Genomic DNA, 14,400 nt, shown 5'->3' on the forward strand with positions numbered 1-14,400 from the left:
GAATGCTCTGAAACTAATTTAGCTCTAACTCTCAAAACAAAACATCCCTCTGCACTGCACTTCTTTGCAAGCAATGTAGACATTACGTATCCAGTTCTCCAGCTAAGAAAGTGCACCTGTTTCATGGCTTCATCTCTTCAATTCTGACTCTATTAAACAAACATGGGTAATCTTCTGAAATACCATTTTCTTTTAGGTGTTCTGGAAATTTCTAAAGCCCAGCAGCTTAGTGACCTTACCTTCACAACAACAATCTTCCCAGAACTAAACATTTCCTCTAAACTATTAACATGAAACAGGAACTAGATATTTGTCACAAAATGATGGTGACAGGGTTAGTTGAAGGATAGTGAGACGTCCTGATGGGCTCCATCCTAGGGCTTAAATGAAGTGACTGCTGAAATAGTAGATGCATTTGTTTTAATTTTCAAAAATTCCCTAGATTCAGGAAGGGTCCTATCAGATTGGAAAATAGTGAATGTAATCGCTTCATTCGAGGAGGGAGAAAGCAAGCAGGAAACTACAGGCCAGCTAGCTTAGCATCTGTCATAGGGAAAATGCTGGAATCTATTATTAAGGAGGTATAGCGGCGCACCTAGAAAATCTCAATGCATCAGGCAGAGTCACATGATTTTGTGAAAGGGAAATCATATGTGACTAATTTATTGGAATTCTTTGTGGAAGGAACAAGTAATGTGGATAAAGGGGAGCCTGTGGATGTGCTGTACTTGGATTTACAGAAGGCATTTGACAAGGTGCCACATCAAAGGTTATTCCGTAAGATAAGAGCTCATGGTGTAGGGGGTAACATATTGGTATGGATAGAGGATTAGTTAGTTAATAGGAAACAGAGTAGGCATAAATGGATTGTTTTCGGGTTGGTAAGATGTGACCAGTGGAGTGCCACAGGGATCAGTGTTGGGGCCTCAACTATTTACAATTTATATCAATGACTTGGATGAAGGGACCAAATGTATAGTTTCTAAGTTTTCTGATGGCACAAAGATAGGTAGGAAAGTAAGTTTTCTAGAGGACATAAGTTGCCTGCAAAGGGATATAGATAAGTTAAGTGAGTGGGCAAAAATTTGGCAGGTAAAGCATAATGTGGGAAAATGTAAACTTGTCCACATTGGCAGGAAGAGTAGAAAACTATTTTTTATGTAAATGGAGAGAGATTACAGAACTTGGTGGTACTGAGGGGTCTGGGTGTCCTGGTACATGAGTCACATAAAGTTAGTATTCAGGCACAGCAAGTGATTAGGAAATCAAATGGAATGTTGTTGTTTATCGCAAGGGGAATGAAACATAAAGATGGGGATATTTTGCTATAGCTGTACGGTGAGCCCACATCTGGAATACTGTGTACAGTTTTAGTCTCCTTATTTAAGAAGGGATTTAAATGCTTTAGGAGCAGTTCAGAGAAGGTTCACTCGATTGATACCTGGGATGGGGGGGTTATCTTATGAGGAAAGGTTGGACAGGTTGGGCCTGTATCCATTGGAGTTTAGAAGAATGAGAGATTGAAACACATGAGTTACTAGCGGACTTGGCAGAGTGGATGCTAAAAGGATAGTTCCCCTTGTGGGAGAGACTAGAACGAGGGGACACAGTTTAAAAATAAGGTGCTCCCATTTAAGACTGAGATGAGGACAATTTTTTTCTTTCAGAAAGTCGTGAGCCTTTGGAATCCTCTCCCCAGGGAGCAGTGGAGGCAAGGTTAATGAATATTTTTAAGGCAGAGGTAGATAACCTTTGACTGCCTTGTTAGTCAAGAATCTATCAGGGGTAGGCGGAATGTGGAGTTGAGTCCACAATCAGATCAGCCATGATCTTATCAAATGGCGGACCAGGCCCGAGGTGCCAAATGGCCTACTCCTCGTGAGTTGTATATTCATAGGTATCTCTTGTGGAGCATAAAAACTGGTATGGATCAGTTGGGTGAAATGGGCTGTTTCTGTGCTGTAAATTCTATATGATTATATTTACTCAGTTGTCAAGTGCAATGTCATAGTAAACACCTGTCTTAGGAAAAGACCATCTACAGTTGAGAAAATGTGTGAGACCATGGGATATTCCCATTGTCATTGAATTTTTCTATTGAAGCAGATAAAATGAGATCTAACTGAAACTTTTTGATATTAATAGGTAGACTAACTGAAAAAAGCAAGTTGTTCCTTGAGAAAATTTAATCTCTAGAATAAAAGCAAGACCTCCCTGAAAAGGAATTTATTACAAAGAACAAAGAACAAAGAAAAGTACAGCACAGGAACAGGCCCTTCGGCCCTCCAAGCCTGCGCCAATCATATTGCCTATCAACTAAAACATTTTGCACTTCCGGGATCTGTATCCCTCTATTCCCATTCTATTCATGTATTTGTCAAGCTGCCTCTTAAACAGCACTATCGTACCTGCTTCCACCACCTCCTCTGGCAGCGAATTCCAGACACTCACTACCCTCTGCGTAAAAAACTTGCCCCGCACATCTCCTCTACAGTTTTCTCCTCTCACCTTAAATCTATGTCCCCTAGTAATTGACTCTTCCACCCTGGGAAAAAGCTTCTGACTATCTACTCTGTCCATGCCACTCATAATTTTGTAAACTTCTATCAAGTCGCCCCTCAATCTCCGTCGCTCTAGTGAGAACAGTCCGTGTTTCTCCAACCTCTCCTCATAGCTAATAACCTCCAGGCCAGGCAGCATCCTGGTAAACCTCCTCTGCACCCTCTCCAATGCCTCCATATCCTTCTGGTAATGTGGCGACCAGAATTGCACGCAATATTCTAAGTGTGGCCTAACCAAGGTTCTATACAGCTGCAGCATGACTTCCCAGCTTTTATACTCAATACCCCTGCCAATGAAGGCAAGCATGCCATATGCCTTCCTGACTACCTTATCCACCTGCGTTGCCACTTTCAGTGACCTGTGGACTTGTACACCCAGATCCCTCTGCCCATCAATGCACTTAAAGGTTCTGCCATTTACTGTATAATTCCTGCCTGTATTAGACCTTCCAAAATGCATTACCTCGCATTTGTCCGGATTAAACTCCATCTGCCATTTCTCCGCCCAAGTCTCCAACCGATCTATATCCCGTTGTATCCTTTGACAATCCTCTTCACTATGTGCAACTCCTCCAACCTTAGTGTCATCTGCAAACTTACTAATTAGCCCAGTTACATTTTCCTCCAAATCATTTATGTATACTACAAACAGCAAAGGTCCCAGCACTGATCCCTGTGGAACTCCACTAGTCACAGCTCTCCATTCAGAAAAGCACCCTTCCACTGCTATCCTCTGTCTTCTATGACCAAGCCATCTTGCCAGCTCACCTCTGATCCCATGCGACTTTACCTTCTGTACCAGTCTGCCATGAAGGACCTTGTCAAAGGCCTTACTGAAATCCATGTATATAACATCCACTGCCCTTCCATCGTCGATCATCTTTGTCACTTCCTCGAAAAACTCGATCAAGTTAGTGAGACACGACCTCCCCTTCACAAAACCATGCTGCCTCTCACTAATACACCCATTTGCTTCCAAATGGTAGTAAATCCTGTCACGAAGAATCTTGTCCAATAATTTCCCTTCCACTGATGTAAGGCTCACCGGCCTGTAATTTCCTGGATTATCCCTGCTACCCTTCTTAAACAATGGAACAACATTGGCCATTCTCCAGTCCTCTGGGACCTTACCCGTAGCCATTGAGGATACAAAGATTTCTATCAAGGCCCCAGCAATCTCCTCCCTTGCCTCCCTCAGTACTCTGAGGTAGATCCCATTTGGCCCTGGGGACTTATCCACCTTAATATTCTTCAAGACGCCTAACACCTCCTCTTTTTTGATCTCAACATGATCCAGGCTATCTGCACACTCTTACCTAGATAAATCGACCGCTAAGTCCTTCTCTTTGGTGAATACTGATGAGAAGTATTCATTTAATATCTCTCCCATTTCTTCTGGCTCCACACACAGATTCCCACCTCTGTCCCTGAGTTGGCCTACCCTTTCCCTGGCTGCCCTCTTGCTTTTTACATATGTATAAAAGGCCTTGGGATTTTCCTTAATCCTGGTTGCCAGTGACTTTTCATGACCCCTTTTAGCCCTCCTGACTCCTTGCTTAAGTTTCTTCCTACTTTCTTTATCTGTTCCCAGCCTTCTAGCCCTTACGAATGCTTCCCTTTTCTTATTGACTAATCTCACAATATCCTTCATTATCCAAGGTTCCTGAAACTTGCCATGCTTATCCTTCATCCTACAATGATATATAATAAATAATTATTGAGCTTGCAGGTTCAGACTTTTGCGAAGTCCCATGGGCAGAATCTTCTGGTTGGTGTGCAGGGGAGGGCCCTGCACGCCGACGCGTAAAATGACGCATGGTGACGTCAGGACGCGGTGACGTCATTCCAATCTTCAGTTCGGCGAGCGCGCACCGGAGTTGGCTGTGCGCCTGCTGAACTGTCAAAGGCCTATTAAGGCCATTTATCAACTAATTGAACTGATTGTCTGGGCTGACCCGTCCAACCTTAAGGTTGGTGGGCAGACAAAGAGCCCAGGTGGCCTTCGCATTTCTCATGAAACCTCATCCATGGGTGGGATAAGGTTTCATGAAGGCTTTATAAATTAAATAAAAAATTTTATTGAAATACATAAACATGTCCCAGCCCACGTGACACTGTCACATGAGGGGACATGTCTGAGTAATTTTTTGTTTCTTTATTGCAATGTTTTATTCTTAAATGAATCTCCCTGAGGTAGCTCCGTGCCTCTTGGAGATTTCTGCGTTCTTTCGCGGGCATGCCTGCGAAAGAGTGCAGGCCCTGACTCTCCCTCCTTCCACCGCCTGCACAGGTAACATTGAGCGCTTCTGGGTACGTGTCACGCTGGGTGGGCCTTAATTGGCCCGCCCACTTAAAATGGCAGCGCGCAGCCCACTCCCGCCAAGCCCGCCTGACAGGGAGAAACTTCTCCCCCATGTATTCTTAGCATTCTGGTTTAATCCCCATTGAATAACAGTGATGATGTTGTCTGTATTGTCTGTATTTCTTTCTCAGTGACAGGGATTTTCTAATTCTTAACAAAAATTGAATTGCTAAATCTCGAACAAGGCAGGAAACTGAGTCCATGAAATAATTACTAATTGATTGTATTTATTCCAGATGCCATGTGGGGCTTTAGTGGCCAAAACAAACTCTTAGTACATGGCCCCAATGCGACTGCTGGTATATTTGCTACATACCCATCTGTGCACTTAACTCCAGTAAATGGCTTTTTTGATCAGGTAATTAACTAACTAAAACTTTATTAAGTACATGCTGTATCATACAAAACTGGTCACTGTAGATTTGATTATTTTATCAAATAGCCAAGGCCACACCTCCAGTAATAAGTTCAGAGAATAACTGCTCATTGAGGTGCCTCCCTCTGGTTAAGATTTTCCAATTTTTATTAATAACTAGCCTGGTGATATATTACATTAATGTAATTCACAGATAAATGTATTATATCCTACCTAAAACATAATTATGATACGTGTAATAATATATCAAGGGCAATAAGGGATGAGCAATAAATGTTGGCACTGCCAACATCACCATATCACAAGAATGAATCATATGTTAAAAAAAACCGACCATGTCAGAAACATAGGGCACAATTTTGCCCTTGGCGGGCAGGCTTGGTGGGGCCAGTCGGGAAGCCAACCACTGCCCGTGACCGGCACCACACGGTGATTTCACGCTGGCAGGCTGATTAAAGCATGTGACATGAATTATGTCACATGGCAGTCCTTTTTTGTACACATCCACTTTAACTGATTTCTTTCATTAGTTATCTAGTATGGTGCACACGAGGGTTCGGGGGAGGGGGAAATTAGACTTCTGCGGCAGTATGAGATAGTGCTAACCAAATGGCAGCCTGTTACATTGGCCTATTTTTTCTTGCCCATTGAACAGCTCCAAAGATGAATTTCACCCCCTTTGTATTAACTTAACATTAAGCTGCTGCCAAAATGTGCAAACTTTGCCAAGTACATTTTCTATCGATTGGTATAGATCTAGTAATGTCTCACACCACTGAGAAGCATCATAAAATGAGGATATTGAGTTAAACTCCAGGTAAAACATCAGAAATACATTGATTTTTTTTTTGGAAGGCCTGTATTTATTGTGCTGCATCTCACTGTTGTATCTGGATCTATTATTGATCAAAACTAATCTGTTATTAAAATCCTTTAATATAATCTACACTGCCACTGCCACTTTTCAGGATTTTAAAATCATTTTTCCGTAGAAAGGATTGAGAAAAAAATTATCTTTTCATTTTTTTATCAATGGGTGTTATCGCAAGTTTAAAGAAAGGAAGTTAATATGTCAAACATAAATTATTTTCCATGGAGAGTAAACAATGAGCAACTTATTAGCTTGTCATGACAATGAAACCTCACACGCATTGAGAAATTTTTTCTGTGAAAAGAGATATCTGATAGGGGCTGGAAACAAGGGGTGGAATTTTACAGTCCCATTGTGGCAGGGACGGAGCCGTAAAATGCGTCGAGCTGTTCCAAAGTCCATTGATTTTTGTCCATTGTCCATTGACAAATCCTGCCAGCGCAAAATTCCGCCCAAGATGCAGCACACAGTCAGACATCAAAAGGCAGGCTCAGAGAAAGAAAAATTAGAGACTGTAGGAAAAAGAGGATCTGCTGCAGAATAGTAGGTCATAATAAAGAGGAATTGTTCTGCTTTTGTTAATAAGATGGCCCGCTGCTGTAGAGAAGTGTAGTGAGCATGCTATTTTACATTATTATATGATGACCAATTGTACCGATTAATTTAAGTGAATTTTATCATTCCCATTTCTCTGTATGCTCACACACAACAAATATCAGGTGGGTGACTTGTATCAAGCCTGCTCTCACCAAGTGTTTGCTCAGTCTACTTTTAAACATATTGAAGAAATATACATGCAGGAGACATATTAATCAAGTTCAGATCACAAGGTGATGCTGATTTTTTTGTCCCTGGTTTACCCTATCATTTAAGTAGATATAGGGAAGTATGAGTCACCTCCTATAAAACCAAGATGCTCAGATGAGTGGAGCAAATGATGGCATGAGAAAGCACCTATGGCAGAATCATTCATAATGCACACTGCCAATTTTAATGATGTTCTAGAATATAAAGCTGTTGAACAGGAAAATTCATTTTTACTAGAGTTGTATTCATAATGTGAACTTGCTATATTCAATATAAGCATTACAATCTCCTTCAACTTTTTGTAAGTTTGAATTTGCTTTTCCTTTTTCCCAATGCAGCTGATTGGGACGACCGCTCTCATAGTTTGCATCCTTGCGATTGTGGATAAACTCAATAACCCAGTGCCAAAGGGACTGGAGGCGTTTACCATTGGCTTTGCCGTACTGGTAATTGGCCTGTCAATGGGTTTCAACTCTGGGTATGCTGTGAACCCTGCCAGAGACTTTGGACCTCGCTTGTTTACAGCATTGGCCGGCTGGGGAGCTGAGGTTTTCACGTAAGTTGTTTTTATCGGTTCTTATGGCTTTGCTTTCAATTAATTCTTACTTGGATTGACCAGCTGGATTCTGGGGTGTAAGACTGACACCAGTCATTTAAATTATGGACACATTTATACCTGCAATTATCACAACTTGAATGTTTTTGCAGTTACCAGTATCCAAAATGAACGCAAAATAACTTGATGAACACTGTCATGTACACTAAGATAAAAGCAAAAAACTGCGGATGCTGGAAATCCCAAACAAAAATAAAAATACCTGGAAAAACTCAGCAGGTCTGGCAGCATCTGCGGAGAGGAACACAGTTAATGTTTCGAGTCCGTATGACTCTTCAACAGAACTAAGTAAAAATAGAAAAGAGGTGAAATATAAGCTGGTTTAAGAGGGTTGGTGGGGGGTAGAGCTGTATAGAGGGCCAGTGATAGGTGGAGATAGCCAAAATATGTCATAGACAAAAGGACAAAGAGGTGTTGAAGGTGGTGATATTATCTAAGGAATGTGCTAATTAAGGGTAGAAAGCAGGACAAGCACCTAGTGGGGGTGGGGTGAAGGGAAGGGATCGAAATAAGCTAAAAGGTAGAGATAAAACAATGGATGGAAATACATTTAAAAATAATGGAAATAGGTGGGAAAAGAAAAATCTATATAAATTATTGGAAAAAAAGGGGAGGGATCGGAAAGGGGATGGGGATGGAGGAGAGAGTTCATGATCTAAAATTGTTGAACTCAATATTCAGTCCGGAAGGCAGTAAAGTGCCTAGTCGGAAGATGAGGTGCTGCTCCTCCAGTTTGCGTTGTACTGTCATGTACACCTTGTTGAGTCAAATGGTCTGTTTTCATACCATATATCCTATGTAATTTTGTACCGAACCATGATCACCAGATGAGGTGTGCCATTTCAGCCATTGTTTCCATTGAAAGAGCCCAAAGTTTCCTCTCTTAACATTTAGTTTTTTCTCAATTTGTTTAGCCTCCCACACTGCACCTGAAAGTCTATCTCATGGCCAGAATATTGCCGTTGGCATGCGGGGGCAGGTGCAACAATTTTACCTGATGGCTGCGATGGCGGCTTTTCACGCTGAATCGTCCCAATCCCATCACTGTAATCACGCCTTCCCGGCAAACACGCCATTTTAATGGGAGACGGGCTCTCATTTGCCCGCCACATCGTCACGTCGCTGCATCCTCATGCCAAGTGTCATATTTGCAGTGCAGTTGCACGCACACCTCTCGGTGCTTCCAGCCCAGGACTGCTGCACAGAAGACATGACCCCGAAAGGCAAGAAGACTATAGCCCCCACACTCGGTGTCCCGTCCTTGGAGTGCCTTTTGGACGCCGTGGAGGCCCGCCGTGATGTCCTTTACCCTGCTCTGGCCGCAGGAGGTCCAGAAATCTCACCAATACGGCTTGGTAGGTGGTGACAGTGGTGATTAGTGCCAATGTTGCACAGAAGAGTTTGACCATCCAATGCAGAAAGAGGATGAATGATCTCATACATGTAGCCAGGGTAAGGCAACTATCTCATCACTCTAAACTCACGCACTCAAGTCCATCACACATTCGCTGGCATCTCACTCTCTTTTAGCTCAGGGACATCACTGCTCACTCTCTCACACACACCCTCACATCTCCATCTGGCCTCATCTCCTCTGGAAACTGCCTCCTCAGCCCTCACCATCTTGAGGCCACTTGCACAGATCAGCTTGTGCCTCCACACACACCCTGGGATACCCCCCACTTCCTCAGTATACCCCTCGCCCTGCAGCCTTTTCCCTTGCCTGAGGCTTCTTCTCCCCCTTCCCCAAGCAAGACCTAGCCCTCCAGTTATTGAAAAGCCACCCCCGCCCTTATGGCTGGTCTGGTAGGTAGAGACCTGCCCGTGAGTCCCCCTAAAAGTGATGTGGTGCTGCCTGTGAAGCCTGGCACTGATGTCCGCGAGTGCTGCCCGAAGCAAGGTAGGCAAACAAACCTTGAAGTCCTGAGCGAGGTGCAGCTTGCCAGATGCCCGTCGCTTATGTACACGTCGGCATGCCCGGATGATCCAGTGTGGGGGGGTTGATGCCTGCAGTCAGGGTTTATAATGATATGCATATGTATTACAATGAAGTTCCCAACGCCTGGCAGCGGGAAACCTGACCTGCCATTGACAGGCAGAGCAGGCAATTGCAAACTGGTTTCATGATGCTGTGAAACCGATTTTTGGCCTGCTTGCTATATTGTCTGCTCGCACTGCCAAACACGCCCAACATCAAGAGGCATGGAAAATTCTACCCTTAGATTCAGTTTGGTAACAGCAGAGATTTGGGAGCTGCTATAGTTAAACTGTCTAAAGCTGTTCAATTTCCGATTAGCTTCTCCTTCTTTGCAGACTATGAATACCTTATCTGTAATCAGCTTGCAGCATTATCTGAAGCTGAAAGGGAAGTCCTCCAGTGATAAGTCGGCTTGTCCAGGTGCCTTGATTGAACCAGACTGGCTGGTTGGCCATCAACATGCTTCAGAGTTCTGAGGTTTTGCCTAATTTTCTATGTGGATTATTAAGTTTGCTACAGAGGATTGACTCCTATGTCAATCTCCAACTGCCAGATATGTTACCTTGTAGACAATTCAAACCTAAAGAAACTCCACTTGCCTCCCCAACAAGGTGGATAAGTTACTAGTTGATCACAAGACAACTAACAAATGTGCGTTTCAGCTCTTGGTGAGTGAGTAGCAGTGACATGGTGAGCAGCAGAAGCAGTAGGCTGGGAGCAAAAAATGAAACATAATTGCGTCTCTTTCAGCTAAACAAAATAAGTGACAGCCATTCGCTGACTCATCCCTCAGAGCAGTGCCTTGACTAATCAGGGTCAAGCTGCCTGGTTTAAATTTCCAACAATGCTTGGCAGTTGTCAGTCACCATCAGTGGTGCATTCTCCCTGGCAATGCCACTTGTCAACCAATCAGCACCCTGCTCACATACTGTATAAATTGTTGTTTTCCTCCCTTTTTTGGTATTCTGGCGCGTGTCCTGATGATTACATTTAAGACATATTTAGATAAACACTTGAAACACCATAGCATACAAGGCTACGGGCCAAGTGCTGGAAAATGGGATTAGAGTAGATAGGAGTTTGATGACTGGCGCAGACAGAATGGGTCAAAGGGTCTCTTTCCGTGCTGTAATTCTCTATGGCGAGAATTTTCCCCATGTTGGGCGGGCTGTGCGGGAACAGGTGTGGGTGCAGGTGGGCGCAGACCCGATCGCCACCCATGATCAGGTCCTCACCACCATTTTATGCAGGTGGGCCAATTAAGGCCCGCCCAGCATAGTTCACGACTCCCGAGGATAGTGGGGGTGGGCAGGTGGTGGGGAGCTTGCACAGACCGCTGGGTCCAATGGCTTGTGTTGAAGGTCCATCTGTGGTGGGCTAGCTGAAGGTTCTTGGATTAAAGCCTCCCAGGTGTCCCTGCCTCCCTGGAGTATGCCCGAGTCAGCGTCTACCCCCTCAGCATTTCCCTGTGCATGCTCATCCTCAGACTCACTGCTGGACTCATTGTGTGCATCTGGAGCAGCTGCATCTACGTTTTCCTCGTCCACAGCGTTGCCCCTTTCCAGCGCCAGATTGTGAGAGCGCAACATGCAACCACTATCAGTAACACACAATCTGGGGGGTATTGGAGTGCACCCCCTGAGCGGTCCAGGCATCGGAAGCGCATCTTGAGAAGACCGATGGTTCTCTCCGCCACAGCCCTTGTGGAGGTGTGGCTCCTATTGTACCGCTGCTCGGCCTCTGTTCTGGTGGGGAGGCGTCATAAGCCACCTTTTGGGGGGATAGTCCTTGTCACCCAGCAGCCATCTATCCAGCCGGGCTGGAGCACTGAAGAGCCCCGGCACCTGGGAGTGTCTGAGGATGTAAGCATCATGGGAGCTGCCTGGGTACCTTGCACAGGCTTGTAGAATCTGCATCTTGTGATCACACACTATCTGCACGTTCATGGAGTGGAAGCCCTTCCTGTTGATGAAGGCACCGGGCTCACCTGCTGGCGCCTTGATGGCCACATGTGTGCAGTCTATAGCACCCTGGATGCAGGGGAAGCCAGCAATGGCTGCAAAGCCTCTGGCTCGCTGTGTCTGGCTTGCCTGGTCCCAGCTGTAGTGGATGAAAGTCAATGCACGCCTGAACAGAGTGTCTGTCACCTGCTTGACACAATTGTGGACAGCTGATTGGGAGACTCCGCAAAGATCACCCACCGACCCCTGGAAAGAGCCAGAGGCATAGAGGTTGAGGGCAGCTGCGACAGCTGAGCAGATTCCTACAATGGAGAGCACAACTTCCATTCCCAGGCTAAGGGAAGGCGTCCTGAAAGCTGCAGGCCCCAAAAATGATCTTTACTGTGAAGTCCTGACCTGAAGGTTTTTACTCCTGTCCAAGCAGCTGGTATGAGTTTTGACGTATTCCTGCTCACACAGGCAAGTATAAGTAACTTTCACACTTAAATACCTGAAAGATCCCATTCGCAACCCCATTCACCCCTCTTATCCCACCTGTGGATGAGGTTTATACAAATGTCTCCTTACCCGCCTGCCCGTTGCGCCCATACGACGTCCTGAAGATTGCACGGGCTGCGAAAAATCATGTTCAATTGCTGCCTCAAGGGCCTTAACTGGCCCATTAATTAATGGCGGGCACGCCTCTGAACTCATAGCGCCCGCCTTCCGAAACGGTGCGCAGTGACGTTGGGACGCACGCCTGACATCACCGCACGCCATTTTACGCGTTAGCGTGTGGGGCCCACCCCCGTATGCCAACGGGAAAATTCTTCCCTATGACTCTATAATTGTCTTCTGATTTTGTCAACCTATTAGGTACACTGGTTATTTTGGTATAGGGTGAAGGTGTGTCGAACGCAGCATGTCACTAGCAATGAGATTTCTGCATTGATGCATTTATGTGGTACGCTTGTAATGCTGGCAAGTTTCATTTTGACTCGATTTGATTTGGTGTATTAAATGTGATGTTTAACCTCAGTTTAATCATCATTTATTCTTCTATTTTTTTTTCTAGTGCCGGAAACTACTGGTTTTGGATTCCCATTTTTGCCCCACTCCTTGGTTCTGTACTTGGTATTCTGGTATATCAGCTAATGATTGGAATACACCTCGATCCCATAAACTGCAGTTCACCCTCTGGAGAAGAAAATGTAAAACTGGCTAATGTAAAATTAAGAGCAAGTTCCTAATACATTATGGATCATGGTCAGAAGATTGTCAAATTAGTATTTGCGATATCCCATGCATTTTCTCATAGTATACCACAAAATTTGATTTGTTTTGAATATGACAGCATATATAACTTGGGCCTGAATTTTTAGAATGGCGGGGTCTTGTTTCCCGACACTTGAAGAGTCAGTGGGGAACACATCTCCGCCAACTCCGACTGGCCCACGGCCAATTTACACTCCAACAAGCGTTGATTGGCTGCAGGCAGGACCTCCACCCCTCACTCAGGAGAAAGCCTTGCCTTCGAGAGCTGTGGGCCAATCTGATTGGCTGGCAGCTCTCCAGTCCCTGCTGCAATAGTGCTGCAGTGGACAGGAGAGGAAGTTCAAGGGCAGGATTTTTCAGTTGGCGTGCGGGGGTGGGCCCGACATGCCGGCGCATAAAATGACGTGAGGCGTGTGTCCCGTTATCATTGCGCTGTCTCGTGATGTTTCGTTCGGCGGGCGCGCGCTGGAGTCAGCTGCGCACCCGCTGATATGTAAACAGCCATTAAGGCCATTAAGGATGTGATTAAGCTAACTGTTAACGCTGCCTGTCCAGCCTTACGGTTGGTGGGCAGGCGAAAAAGCCAAGTGGCCTTCGCGTTTTTTAGAAAACCTCATCCACGTGCGGGATGAGGTTTCCTAAAACTTTTATTAATTTAATAAAAATTTTTTCCTACATATAAAAACATGTCCCATCTCATGTGACACCGTGATTCAATCTCTCTGAGGCAGCTCCATACCCCAGGGAGATTAAAGCGCTCTTTCGCATGCATGCGTGAAAGAGCGCTGGCCTTGACTCTCTCTCCTCTCCCCTGGCCTACCATTCGTGTCTTACGCTGGGCCCTTGTAAAATGGCGGCACGGAGCTGATCGTGGGCGACGATCGGCTCCGCTCCCGCTGAACCCACCTGTTGCCTGAAAAATTCAGGCCCAAAAATATGTCAGAGACTAAGTCTGGGAACTGGTGGCCCAGGTAAGTTCAGGGGGTCCCAGTGTAGGGAAGGCCAAGGGTGGCTCGAGGGAAAGGCCGGGGGTGAGGGAGGTCCGGAGCTCACCAGGCCTTAAGGTGGCGTGGGGTGGGGGTGGCGCCTGACTTCAGAAGAGGGCTTCTGATGAAGGCGCCCATGCCCCCCTCACTCCCTCACCCTCCCCCAACTTTCCTGCCCTGGATGAACTTTGATGTATTTTGGGATTTCCCCATGGAGGTTCAATCTTCTTTCCACCAGCCTAAAAGTTGAGGCTGGGTGGAAAACGGCCCTTAAGTGGCCATTAATTGACCATTTAAGGGGCTGATTTGGGGCAAGGGCAGGCTTTTCGTCCGAGGCCTTGCCTGCTCCAGCATAAAATTGCTGTGTGTGCAGGGCGGGTGGCAACTCGAAGGGAATCCTGTCCCTTCAATTTCACACTCCCTCTCTTCCTCCAGCTCACCATCTTAAAAGCCACCAGGGGGTGGGGGGGAGCGTATAATTCAGGCCATGATATTTTTGAAACATCCAGAATTTCAACATCTTCTGCAATAAAATTTATGTCGATTTATAAGGTTATATACGAAACACAGAAACAATCATGTGCATTATCACACATGCATTTAGCTGAAACAAAAAAGTATAAGAGAA

The 14,400-nt window shown here is 45.3% G+C and overlaps 1 protein-coding gene across 3 annotated transcripts in view; it reads left to right on the plus strand.

Moving 5' to 3' along the window:
- The window catches only part of LOC144686211 (aquaporin-3-like), a 33,125-nt gene extending 20,298 nt beyond the window's left edge, over positions 1–12,827 (plus strand). For all 3 annotated transcript variants that reach the window (XM_078551307.1, XM_078551318.1, XM_078551311.1), the window contains 3 exons: positions 5,160–5,281; positions 7,316–7,533; positions 12,587–12,827. In XM_078551307.1, coding sequence (XP_078407433.1) covers positions 5,160–5,281; positions 7,316–7,533; positions 12,587–12,761 — 515 coding nt within the window. In that variant the 3' untranslated portion in view covers positions 12,762–12,827. The remainder of the gene's footprint in view (positions 1–5,159; positions 5,282–7,315; positions 7,534–12,586) is intronic.
- The last annotated feature ends 1,573 nt before the right edge of the window (positions 12,828–14,400 follow it).

This window comes from Cetorhinus maximus, chromosome 1, assembly GCF_964194155.1.
Source record: "Cetorhinus maximus chromosome 1, sCetMax3.hap1.1, whole genome shotgun sequence".
Classification (NCBI taxonomy): domain Eukaryota; kingdom Metazoa; phylum Chordata; class Chondrichthyes; order Lamniformes; family Cetorhinidae; genus Cetorhinus; species Cetorhinus maximus.